Source organism: Macaca thibetana, chromosome 2 (assembly GCF_024542745.1).
Source record: "Macaca thibetana thibetana isolate TM-01 chromosome 2, ASM2454274v1, whole genome shotgun sequence".
NCBI classification, from domain to species: Eukaryota; Metazoa; Chordata; class Mammalia; order Primates; family Cercopithecidae; genus Macaca; species Macaca thibetana.
Window position 1 is genome coordinate 150,549,976 of NC_065579.1, and position 13,884 is coordinate 150,563,859.

At 42.9% G+C, this 13,884-nt stretch overlaps 1 protein-coding gene across 1 annotated transcript; it reads left to right on the top strand.

Moving 5' to 3' along the window:
* The first annotated feature begins 370 nt into the window (after window positions 1-370).
* LOC126949158 (ropporin-1-like) lies at window positions 371-12,281 on the top strand. Its single transcript, XM_050781783.1, has 5 exons — window positions 371-625; window positions 4,030-4,144; window positions 5,472-5,633; window positions 10,844-11,019; window positions 11,858-12,281. The coding sequence occupies exons 1-5, from the start codon at window positions 510-512 to the stop codon at window positions 11,922-11,924; spliced, it is 636 nt and encodes a 211-aa protein (XP_050637740.1). The 5' UTR covers window positions 371-509; the 3' UTR covers window positions 11,925-12,281.
* The last annotated feature ends 1,603 nt before the right edge of the window (window positions 12,282-13,884 follow it).

Genomic DNA, 13,884 nt, shown 5'->3' on the forward strand with positions numbered 1-13,884 from the left:
TTAATGATAATTTTTATGTGGAAATGGCCTAATGTCAATTCACAGAGGGTTCAGAGTAAATTTTGCTACAATTCTTACCCAGCTAATAAGAGCTGGACGACATGGAAGGATGTTCATTATATAGTTTTGAGTAAATAAGCTGTTTTGTATAATCTTATTTTTTTATTTTACAAACATATATATTTATACTGAAAAATTCTGGAAGGAGACATCCAATATTTTGGGGTGATATCATTAGGGAATTTTTTTGCTGACCTCCACTTTTTAAATGAACAAGGCTGTGTAATTTTTTATGTAAAGGACATAAGTATTTACAACAAAAAGTAGGGGTTAGCAGACGGCTTTCTAACCTTGGCGTTGTGTAAGCATAGAATGCGTTTGTCTTGCAGAGTCCCCAAAATTGAATGTCAAACAGAGGCTGGGTGACCTTCTGTCCAGGATTGCTCTCATCGTATGAGTCGAAGTTTTCATCTTAGGGATTTTTCTTCTGAGAATAGGCCAACCAATCAATGGCTCAGACAGATAAGCCAACATGCATCCCGCCGGAGCTGCCGAAGATGCTGAAGGAGTTTGCCAAAGCCGCCATTCGGGCGCAGCCGCAGGACCTCATCCAGTGGGCAGCCGAGTACGTGCTCCTTTCTCGCCTTCACCCCTTGGAGGACAGCCGGAGAGAGAGGGTCCTGGAAAACCGCAGAGGTTGCCATGGCTGCAGCCAGGGGGTCGGGACTAACTGGCATCATCTTTGTTTTAGCTCTGGCATTGCTTTGATGCTTTAAAATCCACACATAAATATTACATCTAGCGGGGGTGAGGATGGGATGCCTCCCCTAAGCGAGCCAGATTGAGCAGTAGGACGCCAGGTCAATAGCCTGTGTCCTGGGGCAAGCAGCAAGAGTTAAGTGACCGCCTCACACCAGCGTATGCACACCCACCTCCTCCCTGCTCTCCTTTTCCCAGTCCCGGTGGAAAGAAGGGCTGGGAATCTCCGAAGCTTAATCTGCCTTTCTTCGTTCTCCTGTCTCACCTCTAGATGGCAGCAGTGCAGCCGGGGGAGGGACGCGACAGCCCTGGGTGGATGGGGTGGGACCAGTCCAGCTAGTTCACTCCTTTAAGGAGACACTTCATCCCCTGTGTTAAAACTCTTACTTGGACCCAACCAAAGACGCTTTGTATCTTGTCTTTGAGGAAATTGTTATTTTCTTTAGTGTTTCTCTGAACTGATTTGTTCTGCCAACCTAAAGATGTCCGCACAGTACCCATTGCATTCTGGAGAAAGGCCAAGCAGAGTGATGGGGTCCCCAGGCATGGCTGAAAACAGTGTGCCTCAAACACGCGGGCCTTCTTTCAGGAGAGACCTCCAGAGGCTGCTCAGTAGATGGAGCTCACACAACAATCGCTGCGGGCCGGGATTGAAGCAGCTTTGCACAGAAAGCCTCTCAGCTATGAAATTGCTCCTTAGACAAACTTGCCTGCTTGAAACTGGGGAACCAGGACTTGAGACAGGAGCTGGAGGATAACTAGACCTCTCGGACCATTTTCAGGCTATTTTTACTGTTTTATGATTCCCTGCTTAGGAGGCTCTCAGTAGGAAGGGGAGAGAGTGAGAGAGGCCGTTGAGAGACAGCCAGTGAGTTGGGGAAGGGAAGATGTCCTCAGCCTGAGGTTGTGAGCGGGTGTACTGTGCAGATGGTGGGGAGAGTGTGGACACCTTTGAGAAGACACAAAATGTCATCTAAGAGGGGTCTTTCGGAGTCTCTGGGCCAGTGCTGTGCTCCCGGGCTGGATTAGGATGCAGCTTTTACAACTGGAAGGAAAATAGACCAGGGGTGCTCATAAAAAGAAACATAAATGGCGGTTGCTTCGCCTAGTAATGAGCCCTGTTTAGTTTTCCATTCTAAATTTTATATATTGCCTCTAAGATTGAACTTTAGCATCAGAAGACTAATTTATTTTGGCATAGTCAGATAGACAGACTTTATCTTATACATTCGTTTCAAACCAATTTTATTGTCCTTGTGCTGCTGTTTTATAATAAGCAAGATGACATTGCTTAGTACTGTCCCTGAAATTTATGGAAGAAGGCATTCACTATTGTAGCCTGCTCGCTCTCATATTGTATCATGTGCTATAATTTTTTAGACATCCATGAAAACTTAGTTTGTAGTTTAACCACAATGAAAAAGGAGGGCATGACCTAAGAGCCCCCTCCTTTCTATCCAGATGTGAAAAGCACCGCTCAGATGGTTGTATGTGACTTACTTAAAACCTGTACCATTTTAGAGAATAAAACTCTACGAAGTATTTCCAAGACAAAATACGTATTTAATCCATTGCAAGTAAGAATTTCACTATACATGTGTTGTCAACGAAGAAACCTCTTACCAGGCATCGGCAGGACATATACTTATTTGTCCTCTGGTAGGCATGTGTTACAACACAAATTTGCAATCTCTGTGTATAAGTATAACCATGGACCTGATCACTTGCAAATGAAGCTCAATACCCCAAAGAACGAAATCCATGATTACAGCTTTATTTCCATGTTGTCTAACCAACCCCACAAGAAGTCCAGAGAGGTTGGTGCTGAGTGTTACTCTACCTGGGCAGCACTTCTGTAGAATGAGGTGCTGTGTGTCTCTGTCCCTCCCATTTATACCACCCAAGTCTGGTTATAAAGCCTGAGGCCACACCCCGCTCCTGCTGTCACATTGCACCCACACCCCACCCACCCCAACACTGATCTGTGTGCAGAGATTTCTCATGCACGTTGTTAAATGTGGCCTTAACGTTTTTCTTCTGCCCTTCCTGCTGATGACCTCCAAGGGGTGACTGGCAGTTACTGCTTTAGTCCATGTAGCTTTAGCTCTGCCTGGCTATGTGGCTCAGAGACAGGCAATGGTTAGCCCATCATTGTATGGCTTGACCCTAAAATGGACTTTTACTAAATTCCCTTTATATTTATTTACGTACAACCTGGATCTGGAGGAAGTAATGGAGGGAAAAAAGCAGGGAGGGACAGAAATTTGTGGCTCATGGATCATCAATAACCAGGCTTTGATGGAGACAGACGCTGCCATACAGCATTGGTGACCCACATGTCAGCGGCTCATGTCCGTTCCCTGCTGCAGGCAGCCTCTTTTCATCTTATGCCAATCCTGAAACAGAACCCAGTACTTGTTCCACAATGCCCCAGAACAAAGTCCACTCCACAAAATATTGAGGAGCAGGCAGATTTTACTGAAAATTTTGAGGGAAGATGGAGAAACAGTTTTATTTCACAGTCACCATATAGCTTCAGATTGTCTCAAACCTTCTTTGGCTTGTCTTCTCTCCTGAGCCTTGCACGGTGCCCTGACAACCCTCTCTCCCTTCCCTCTTGAAGCTCCAAGCCTCACTACCTCTGGCCAGAAACCCTTCCTGATTCACCCCTAGGACACTTCCATCTCTTCCCCTTCCCTCCTTTTTTGTTTCTTCAGAGATGGGGGTCCCACTCTGTCACCCAGTCTGGAGTGTGGTGGCACAATTATAGTTCACTGCAGCCTCAAACTCCTGGGCTCAAGTGCTCTTCCAGCCTTAGCCTCTGGAGTCGCTGGATTACAGGCCCTAGACACCATTCCTGTGCTGTCTTCCCCTTTCTTTTTAGTTCTCTTCCAACTTCTCTTCCCAAGATTGTATATACATGTGTAATATACATCTGCGTGTATAAAACATTCAGAGATGACTGAAAAAGAAACCTGAACCCAGTATGCTCCAGGGAATTGCATACCCAAACTTTTCTTGGTTCTTCCTCATCCTTAGAGAAGAACAAAGCTTTTTTTCTCTAAGCATTCTCTGTGCCCTAAGTGGAGAGTAACACATTCAGGCTTTTCCCATGTGTAAGTGAACTAAACACAATGACACATAGAAGCCACTTCACAAAGCTTCCTTTCTCTACCTCCTTCCCTCAGAAAAAGGGGGAAGGATTGCTAGAACAGCCAGAGGCCACTGGATATAGGATGCTCCTCCTACTCTCTGACTTTTTTCTTGTAGTTATTTTGAGGCCCTATGTAGAGAGATGCCTCCGGTGAGAGAGCGGTCTGAGCAAGCTGCTTTGTGTAACTGGACAGAGCTAACACCTGAGCTGTTAAAGGTCCTGCATTCTCAGGTAAGGGCCCTGCTGCAGCATTGAGGGGAATGTAGCACAGTGTTGAGGGTGGGTGGGTACAGATGAAAGCCCTCTGTTCTCTTGCCAGTCAGTTGACCACTTAGCACCACCCTAAAATACACTAAACCGTGGACTGAAAGTAAATCTTCCCTTGGGGAAATGGGAATAATTTTGAAATAGGCTGTAGGCTGAGTCATTGGTGGGGTCATCCCAGGTTTCCTTGAAGCTGGCAGAATGTACAGGGGCTCAATGCAATGCTAATCTCGTCTCTCCAGAAAAGTGCAGGTCCTCAGTCACTCGACAGTGTCTCCCTTACTGATCAAGACCATAATATGATGCCAATCACAGTTTGGGGAAGGGCATATTTCAGCTCCCCAGCTATCCCAGGTCCAGACACAGCTTTTAGCTTTTAGGGAGAGGCTGTGAGCCTCTTCACAGCCACATCATCCTGGGAGCTGCCTGGAGAATGAATGCATGAGGAGGGTCCGGTTGGAGAAAGTTTGTGGTTTGGCCAATTCCCAGGAAATACGGTTGAGCACCACCATACCCTGCTTTATGATCCAGGACAGAGAGGTTAGGGGATTTAGGACTGGTGCGGCTGACTACCTTGGTGCCAGAGGCTTAGCATTTCGCTGGAATCAGAGGGTCAGGAAAGGTGGTGGAGCACTTCATCAGGGGCATCTGTGCTCTTGTTGCATTGGTGGCCAACGACCGGTCACCTTCCCTCCTTTTATCCACCAAGTACCTTGTGCAGTGAACATGACAGAGCTCTAACGTACCTGGGATCAAGCAACATAAGGCGTCCAGACCAAATCCCCGTGGGTCAGCCACATACCCCGTATCATTCCGGGGAAAGCATGAGGGATGCGCTTGAGGTCTAGAGCTAAGAACTCAGTGCAATCTGGAAGAAAGAGACCTATGTCTTGTTTTAATTTTACCATTAATTAGTGGTCTGAGGTAAGCCCTCTACCCCCTGGTTTTGTTTTCAGGCTGTTCTATCTGTCATATAAGGAATAAAACAATTTAGGAATACAATAGCAGATAAAAGCTATTGTCACCAGAAATTAAAATGTAATATGAATGTATATCTTTTGCATAATTCTGACACCTAAAGTTTAACAATTAATAAATTATATTTCAGCATGCTCTTCACTAGGATTTGCGAAGATAATTGCCACACAGAGCCATCTTGTACCTTCCTAACACCCCCTCCCGCCCCTTGCCATGTGCTGGGAGATGTGGACCTGGCCTGGGGGCGGGGTGTTTCTCAGGGCCTTGTCTCAACTTCTCCCACATCTCCGTGTTGTGTCTGTCCCCTGCCCTGCAGGTTGCTGGGAGACTGATCGTCCATGCAGAGGAGCTGGCCCAGATGTGGAAAGTGGTGAATCTTCCAGCAGATCTGTTTAATAGTGTGATGAATGTGGGTCGCTTCACGGAGGAGATCGAGTGGCTGAAGTTTTTAGCCCTTGCTTGCAGCGCTCTGGGAGTTGTAAGTTAGCTTGACTGTTTTGTTCCTGAGGGGGCAATCTCCCTCCGGGCCTGGAAGGGCAGTGGATCTATACACGTGGTCAACTCTCCAGGGCTGATGATAAACATGCCTCTTCTCGCCTTGGCCTTCTCCTCTCTAAAGCAAAGTCATTTCTGTGCTCGTCAGGCAGAGGCAGGGGCTGGGAGGGGCAGAGGGAGACACCGTCAGGCTCTGGGGAGAGTTGACTACAGTGTAGCTCTTGGATTATTTATGAATATTGCCCTCAGATTTGTTTTCACTCCACTCCCTCCATTCACATTCCCAGAGACAGCCAAGAGCCGGCTGCAGAAAAAGACTTCCAGACACCTAGAATATATATCAATAGACACTTTTTAAAGGGGGTACAATCTTATAGAAAACTATGTAATAAACAGAATTGGATGCGAAACTCAGACATAAGAAAGCAAAAAAAAAAAAAAAAAAAAAAAAAAGAGAGATGAGGCTGTTTCTGAATTTAGTCATGACATCTCCATGGATGCAGGATGTTCATACAGATTTATGCCTTTTCCAAATTTGACTTGTTTGATATTGGAAAAGCAATTTTACTGGTTTGAAGCCAAAGATGCTGAAAGCAGTTTATATGTATAGATATTTAAAGCTTGGGTATCTTATATTGGACTTACATTGTTAAACATTGTTAAAGTAACTTAAAATGAATCAAAAACATGATTTTTTAAAAGAATCCCTGAGATACATACAAGTTTGAAAATTATTGAGAAAATAATTGCGTCTGCCAAAACCGAATGGTATGAAAAGGTAGTCTGAATCATTCAGCATATCTAAACATAATCTTGTTCTTCTCAAATATGCTTGGAATACATATTTGACAGTTTTATTTCTGAGAAAATTTAGTGGAAATATTGTAGTCCAACTTTTCCTATAGGTTCCCCTACAGCCTTCATCATAATCACTTCTTTAGAGAGAAGCAAACAAGAGGACATTTGTGGCTCTTTTTTTCTTCATTTTCCTTTATAGCATTTATTACTGAATAAATCACTATCCTCCAAGGAGGAAAGAAAAGTAAGCAGCAGAGGCCTATGAGTTGTCAATCAAGACTGGGGAAAATCACAAATGGGAAGATAAAAAATGGACATATTTTATTAAATTCTCATAGGGTTACAGATTTTTTCACACCACATTTTGAGACATTTTGGGGTGAAAATGTACCTTTAAAATTTTATCTGTAGTTAATTCGGATCTTCTTGGTCTATCCCACCCACAAAGGGTCAAATAAGAAAATAAATAAATTCAATCCAATCCTGAAATTTTAGTCTGATGTGGTAACTGAAACAGCCTAAAGATAAATTTCCCAGTATCTCAGGTTTTTCCTCACCACGCTCTCTTCTCCAAGATGGCAGTTGAATGTAGATGGAAAGAAGTGACTCTAGGACCACAGAGCAGTCAAGTGAAGGGTTTCCCACAGCCCTCAGTCTTCTCTGGCATCTCTGGTCTCCATGGCAATGCCTGTCTGTCTGGTTGCTAGCTGCTTGCAGCTTAAGTTTTTGGTCTCGTCTCTCCCAGACTGGTGAAAGGCTGACGATGCCTCCCCCACCGGCTCATTTCAGTTCTCGATGGTGTCGAGGGCCTCCTTGAGTTTCTGCCAGGCCATCCTATCTGCTCCCTGGCTCTGGTGGTCTACTTCACAGCCCCTCACCAGTGTGTGATGTGTCTGAGGCCTTCCCGTATCCCCATACCTCAGAGTAACAAAGAATGACTTTGGAAAGTCAGATTCCAAACCTCCCTCTGTTTGGTCCACTGTGTAGATGCGAAGTTTCCTCTGATGTACCTGCCTCCCAAACTGGAGAAGGGGAAACCACGAGGTGAATTGTATCTTTCTACTTCCCTTCTAAAACAAGGAGGTGGGATTCAGTGTTCCATGAGGTTCATCTACCTCTGACATCCTGTGATTCTATCCCCACTTCTCTGCTTCCTCTGAGACACCCTCAGGCCTACCTCTGAATAACAGTGAGCTCCTCCAATTCTAAGAGGCCTTGACATATCTGATTTTGTTCTGCATCATCCCCATGTCAAAGAACCCCTAGAGGTAAAGTCAGCCTGGAGGTTAAGTCTGTAAATAAGGGGTACCCTATGAAACCAGTAATCAATACCCTTATATTCATTTCTATCATGCTGGACTGTTTCTGGGATCTTAAATGTGGGGCTAGTCAGTGGTATGGTGTGAATGTTTGTGTCCTCCCAAAATTCATAAATTGAAACCTCAACTTCCAAGGTGATGGCCTTAAAAGTAGGGCCTCTGGGAGTTGATTGGGTCACGAGGGTGGAGCCCTCATGAATGGGATTAGTGCCGTTATAAAAGTTGCCCCTCCACCAACTGAGGACACATAGAAAGCATCATTCATGAGGAACACGCCCTCACCAGAGAGCAAATCTGTTGGGTCCTTGGTCTTGGACTTCCCAGACTCCAAAACTGTGAGCAAAAATTTATGTTGTTTATAAATTACCCAGTCTAAGGTATTTTGTTATAGCTGAGACTAAGTCAGGGGTTACCATCTGGTGGAGACCTTGCATCCTAGTTAATTCATATATCCTTAGAGGCAAGCCCAGAATTTCTCTTTCCTTTGCAAATTCAACAGCAAGACAGGATCTCTATGCCATTCAGAAAAGCCAGTTTGTTCCTTGTAGAAGAGTCTAGTAACAGGAATTTTTACTCCAGTAGGTAATAGGTACATTTACTCCATCTTGAGCTCTCTGCGTCTAATACTCATTATTCAGAATGCGATGGCATGCAGACCTGCATTCCTCCTCCCTTCAGCACTCCTTCTTCTGGACTGGCCTATGCCACCTCCTGTTCCACTGAATTTTTAAATATCCACTGATTATTAAAAAAAGAAAGAGATCACGTATGTAGAAAATAATCATGTTCACTGGAAGGAATGACATATTTTGTTAGCAAACGATTTACATTTGAAGGCTTTCACCTCTAACTTTGAAAATGAAGCTCGCAAGATGCTTAAAGATTATGTCTGTGAAGCAGATCCCAAAAAAATATTGTGCAAGAGAATGAAGATCTGTTTACTTTAGATTTATGTCAGTTTACCAAATAGCTCCAGTCCAAAGAGTTATTTATCCACTCATCCATTTATTAAATCTTTAAAAATACTTAAAAATCTTATGAGGCAATAGAATTTGAAGGTTTGTTGTTTGAATAATCAATAAAAAATGATGCATAAGGCTGAAAGACCCTACGTTAGTTTGTTAGGGCTGCCATGACTTGGTGGCTTGAACAACAGAAATTTGTTGTCTCTCAGTTCTGGAGGACAGAGGTTCTGGGAACAAGCTGTCAGCAGGATTGCTTTGTTCTGAGGTGTTTCTCCTTCTCTTAAAAATGGCCAGCTTCTCGAACTGTGTCCCTCTGTGCCTGCATATCTGGTGGCTCTCTCTTTATGTCCTAACTCCTGTTCTTATAGAGACACCCTACTGACTTCATTTTAACTTATCTTTTTGAAGGTCGTATGTTCAAACGGAATCGCATTCTCCAGTTCTGGGGTTAAGGCTTCGACATATGAATTTTAGGGGGAACAATTCAGCCCATACCAGCACCCCATGGGAGAGGGCAACAGAACAAAGCATTAGGGGTGCAGAGGGTTGTTTTTGTTTGCTTGTTTGCTTTTTTACAGAAACGGGTGAGCTGTGGGTGGAAATTATAAAGTTCAGAGTGTGCTCGCAAATCTACCCCAAACCATTCTCTTACTCACATGCATGACTTACCATCCTCCTAGACAGCCTCATGTATACTAGTTAGCCCATGCCTGCCCTCCCACCCACTCTGAATTAAGTGGAAGTGCCTAGAAGATGCAGTGTTTCACAGCGATTTCCATGAGAGGATCCCCAGGGGCAGGGGAGAGGAAAGGAAGGTGGCCTACCTCAAACTCAGTTTTTTTTGACATTGTGTGGTTTATTGAAAATTTTGTTTCAGAAAATAACAATGCTTATTAAATGTAAAGAAACAAATTCTAATATTAACTCAATTAAAATTAATAATTATTACAAATTATGTTTAAATTACTTGCCATCAAGTCAAACTATCACTCAAGGAAGAGTTTATTCACATCCTCAGTACCTCAGTACCTCCTGACATAGATTACACTCCTGGATAACACACACCCTAGTACCTCCTGACATAGATTACACTCCTGGGTAACACACACCACAGTTAGAGAAGCCCCATCTAGGCAATCATTCTGTTCTGGGAGAGGATGAGAGAAGAACAGCAAACATCAACTGCTAAGGCAGGACAAGTCTCCGCTACTAATCATGTGGGAAGAAGCAGCTGCTTTTTCACTCCCCCTAAGGACTCAGGACTGATCATTCACTGATCCCTAGAAGGGTGTGTCAGGATGATCTGTACATCATCAGTTTCAGTAAACCACCAAGATCTGTATGCTGACCTTCATTTCACAACTCTTTCGCTTGTAATATTTATTCAAAGGGTGGGTTTATTTAACGACATGAGATTAGTTCTGAGCATGCTCCTTTAATGTTCAAGTTTCATTGTAAGGATGGTTTGCTTCTGTAGTAACCCCTCTATTAAAATTCCTGGACTCATTGTCAACCAATATTTCCCCTACAATATAAGGGTTAGTATTATGTAATATTAAATAAAGCACTAGGTGATTCTATTTAGATGGGCCCAGATGCTTTAGAGGAGTGTTTATCTTGATGTTCAAGAACATTTTTCCAGTATCTTCCTGGGTCTCTATTTTTATGGGGAAATTACCCTTCTCTCTACTGTGTCATTGCCACAAGTATCTTGCTGGATTATATGGGCTAGACCATTTATCTCAACTGTTTAAAGATTGGAAGGTAATAATAATAATTCTAACTATATAGAAAGCAAATCAACTTCCCTCCTTTAGTGAGGTTTTTTGGGCTAAAGTAATAAATATCTTAAAGTACTCAGGAATTTATAAATTTAATTCCTCGAGTAGTCTTCTAACAAAGAAAGAAAAAAATAAAGATACCCAATACTTAATTTTTTTAGAATGAATTAGTGACATTTGAATGTAAAAATTTCAAGCTTTCTAGAATCTTAAATTGTTCCCACTTCATTTTATAGAGGAATATTTTTGTTTTCTTTCTTGTATCTCAATGGATCTCAGGAATATTGCCTGGAAGAGTAACTTTCTCCTCATTTTATGTAACTTTTATAGACTATTACCAAAACTCTCAAGATATTGTGTGAGGTCTTATCATGTGACCATAATGGCGGGTCGCCCCGGATCCCATTCAGCACCTTCCAGTTTCTCTACACGTATATTGCCGAAGTGGATGGGGAGATCTCTGCATCACACGTCAGCAGGATGCTAAACTACATTGAACAGGAAGTGTAAGTTAACTTTTACCCATTGGAGGTGAAAGAATACCAGGAAAACAAATCTAGCAGGCCAAGATAGAGATTATTGTATTATACTGCTCTGGAAATAGAAAAGTATTTTGAGAAACATGAAATATGGATCTGAAAGAAAAGGGGGAAGGGAAGGAGAAGAGGAAGGAAAAGAATGATATAGGACAATAATTCTTTGAGTCCTTCTGAGACTAGCAGTAGTGGCAGCAGCACCTGAGAACATGTTAGAAATGCAGAATCTCAGGCTACACCCTGGACCTATGGAATCATAAACTCTAGGGGTGGAGCCCAGGAATCTGTGTCTTTATAAGCCCCCCAGTAACTCTGACTCACGCTTAGCTATGACCAGTGGAACCGAAGTGGAGGAGAAGGAGGAGGAGGAGGAGCAGGGTTAAAAGAAAAAGAGGGCTGGGCATGGTGGCTCACACCTGTAATCCTAGGGATGGCTTGAGCTCAGGAATTCAAGACCAGCCTGGGCAATATGGTGAAAACCCATCTTTACTAAAAATACAAAAATTAGCCGAGCATGGTGGTATGTGCCTGCACCAGTTAATTGGGAGAATGGCTTGAGCCCAGGAGGCAGAGGTTGCAGTGAGCCGAGATCGCACCAGTTACTCCAGCCTGAACGACAGAGCCAGACCCTGTCTCAGAAAACACACACACACACACACACACACACACACACACACACACACACACAAAGAGAGAGAGAAAAAGGAGCAACAGCAGAATTAATGTGAAATGAGAGAGTTATTTGTATATTGTCTTTCTAAGATTAACTGTCAGTGAACTAACTGCAGATATACCTTTTTCCAAACAGAATTGGGCCTGATGGTATAATCACGGTGAATGACTTTACCCAAAACCCCAGGGTTCGACTGGAGTAAAAGCACAATTTTTGCAATTTTAAAGGAAGATACAGAGATGATTGTACTTCAGAATGACTGAAACCCATATACCACCCCAAAATCAATTTTCTTGTACAACTGGTACACACTAATAAACAATTAAACATATGAAATCAGAAATGTGAGGAATTAAGATGTGAAATTGTTGGAACAAAACACCTTCGTTACCAGGAGATTAGTATTCTTCCCACGTGGACACTGAGTAAAAGTGGCTGACAAAGCATGGATAGAAAATGTATCTCCAATCAAAGCCAGACTGTCAGACTTTAAAAAGTAGTACGTTAACCAGACACAGTGTTGTTGTTCTGTGATTGTTAGGCATAATTTAGATGAGTGCCTTTTATATGGTCAATTGAAGTTTTTACCAGTTTATTTCTCCATTTGTTGGTACTGTGCTAGTCATTCATTCATCCTCTCACTCATCAATATTTATTGAGGTTAGCTATGTGCCAGGAATAGGGTTGCCAGAAAAAAATACAGGGCACCCAGTTAAATTTGAATCTCAGATAAACAACAAATATGTTTTGTTTTGGTTTTTGCTAAACCTGGCAACGTTCTAGGAACTATGCTGGCTTGTGAGCACATACAAATAAATAATATCAGAATTCTACCTTCAAGGAGCTCACAGTCTAACACTAAGACATGAACATAAATCACTTTCATGCAAATGGCCTTGAGAAGAACTAACAGTATTCCAGAAAGTGTCAATGTCAACGGATTTTTCTGAAACCATACACAGATGTCATAGAACCCACTAGAGAAAATCCCCTACATGAGCCTAAGACCTTCTGACAAGGTCTTAAAGATTTTCCTTTCTCGAAGGAAACAGACGAGATTAACAGGCTGTGATTATGGTTCTTAATATCAGGTGTGTCAAGGTCGCTGGGTCAGTCCCTTCTATTTGTAATACTATCCCCTCTTAAAAGTTGCTTTTGCTCAAAAATCATGTTATGTTATATGCATATATCTCGCTACATCAATTGAGGAGAAATTTGTCTATTAGTGTCTAAAGGTAAGAGGAGATTGTGATTGGATGTTACCATGGTCCTTGATTTCTGACTCGAGTGAAACAATAAAAGGGACTTAAACAGATTCTTCCCCCACAGCACTGGGCCGCACCTGCAGAGATGGGCAACAACTAATCCTACCTGCTGTCTACCTTCCTAGCCAAAGTGGCCGCTCATTTCTTTTTTTTTTTTTTTTAACTATAAGTTCTAGGGTACATGTGCACAATGTGCACGTTTGTTAATATGTATCTATGTGAGTGGCCCCTCATTTCTATCTGCTCTGGAACCTAAGGCTGTTTGAGAAGGCTGAAGCACTACAGGTGAAAACTGGCGCTGTAATTAATCAGGATTCGAGAATGAGTGAAACCCTTTAACCTGCCTCAGATTCTTGGTGTCTCTCAGTTTCTCTTTCACTGTGGCCGAATAACTGAAATATGGTCTTGTCTGCAAATAGAGAATAAAGGGGGACAGAGAGCCCCGTTTGACAGACTTTAAAATAACAAATTAGGTTCATACATGTAACAAAAGCAAGAGTCCTTTGTACATTTGGGAAAGCAGGTTGAAATCAGAAACTTAGTCTTGTTAGCCTTCAACATAATCCCTCAAGAGTGAGGCTAATGAAATTCCAATGATCAAAGAGTGTACTAGACACAGACATGAAGTTATTGGTGCTGTAGCTATCGGTGCTTACTGAGACGAAGCACAATTGGCGATACCATTGTTGCACTGCCAATTGCTCATCTTTTGAGCCACCACTTGGTGTGCGCCATCTTCCTCCTCTCCTGCCCTGGTTCACTGGGGCAATGCTTGCTCTAAGCTATTGATATTGCTATGCCACAGCTGCTCACTAGGGACACAGTATCTACAGCACATCTGCCAAATCAACCTGCTTCTGCAGTCACCCCAAGGATGGAAAACAGCTTTGTGCTTTG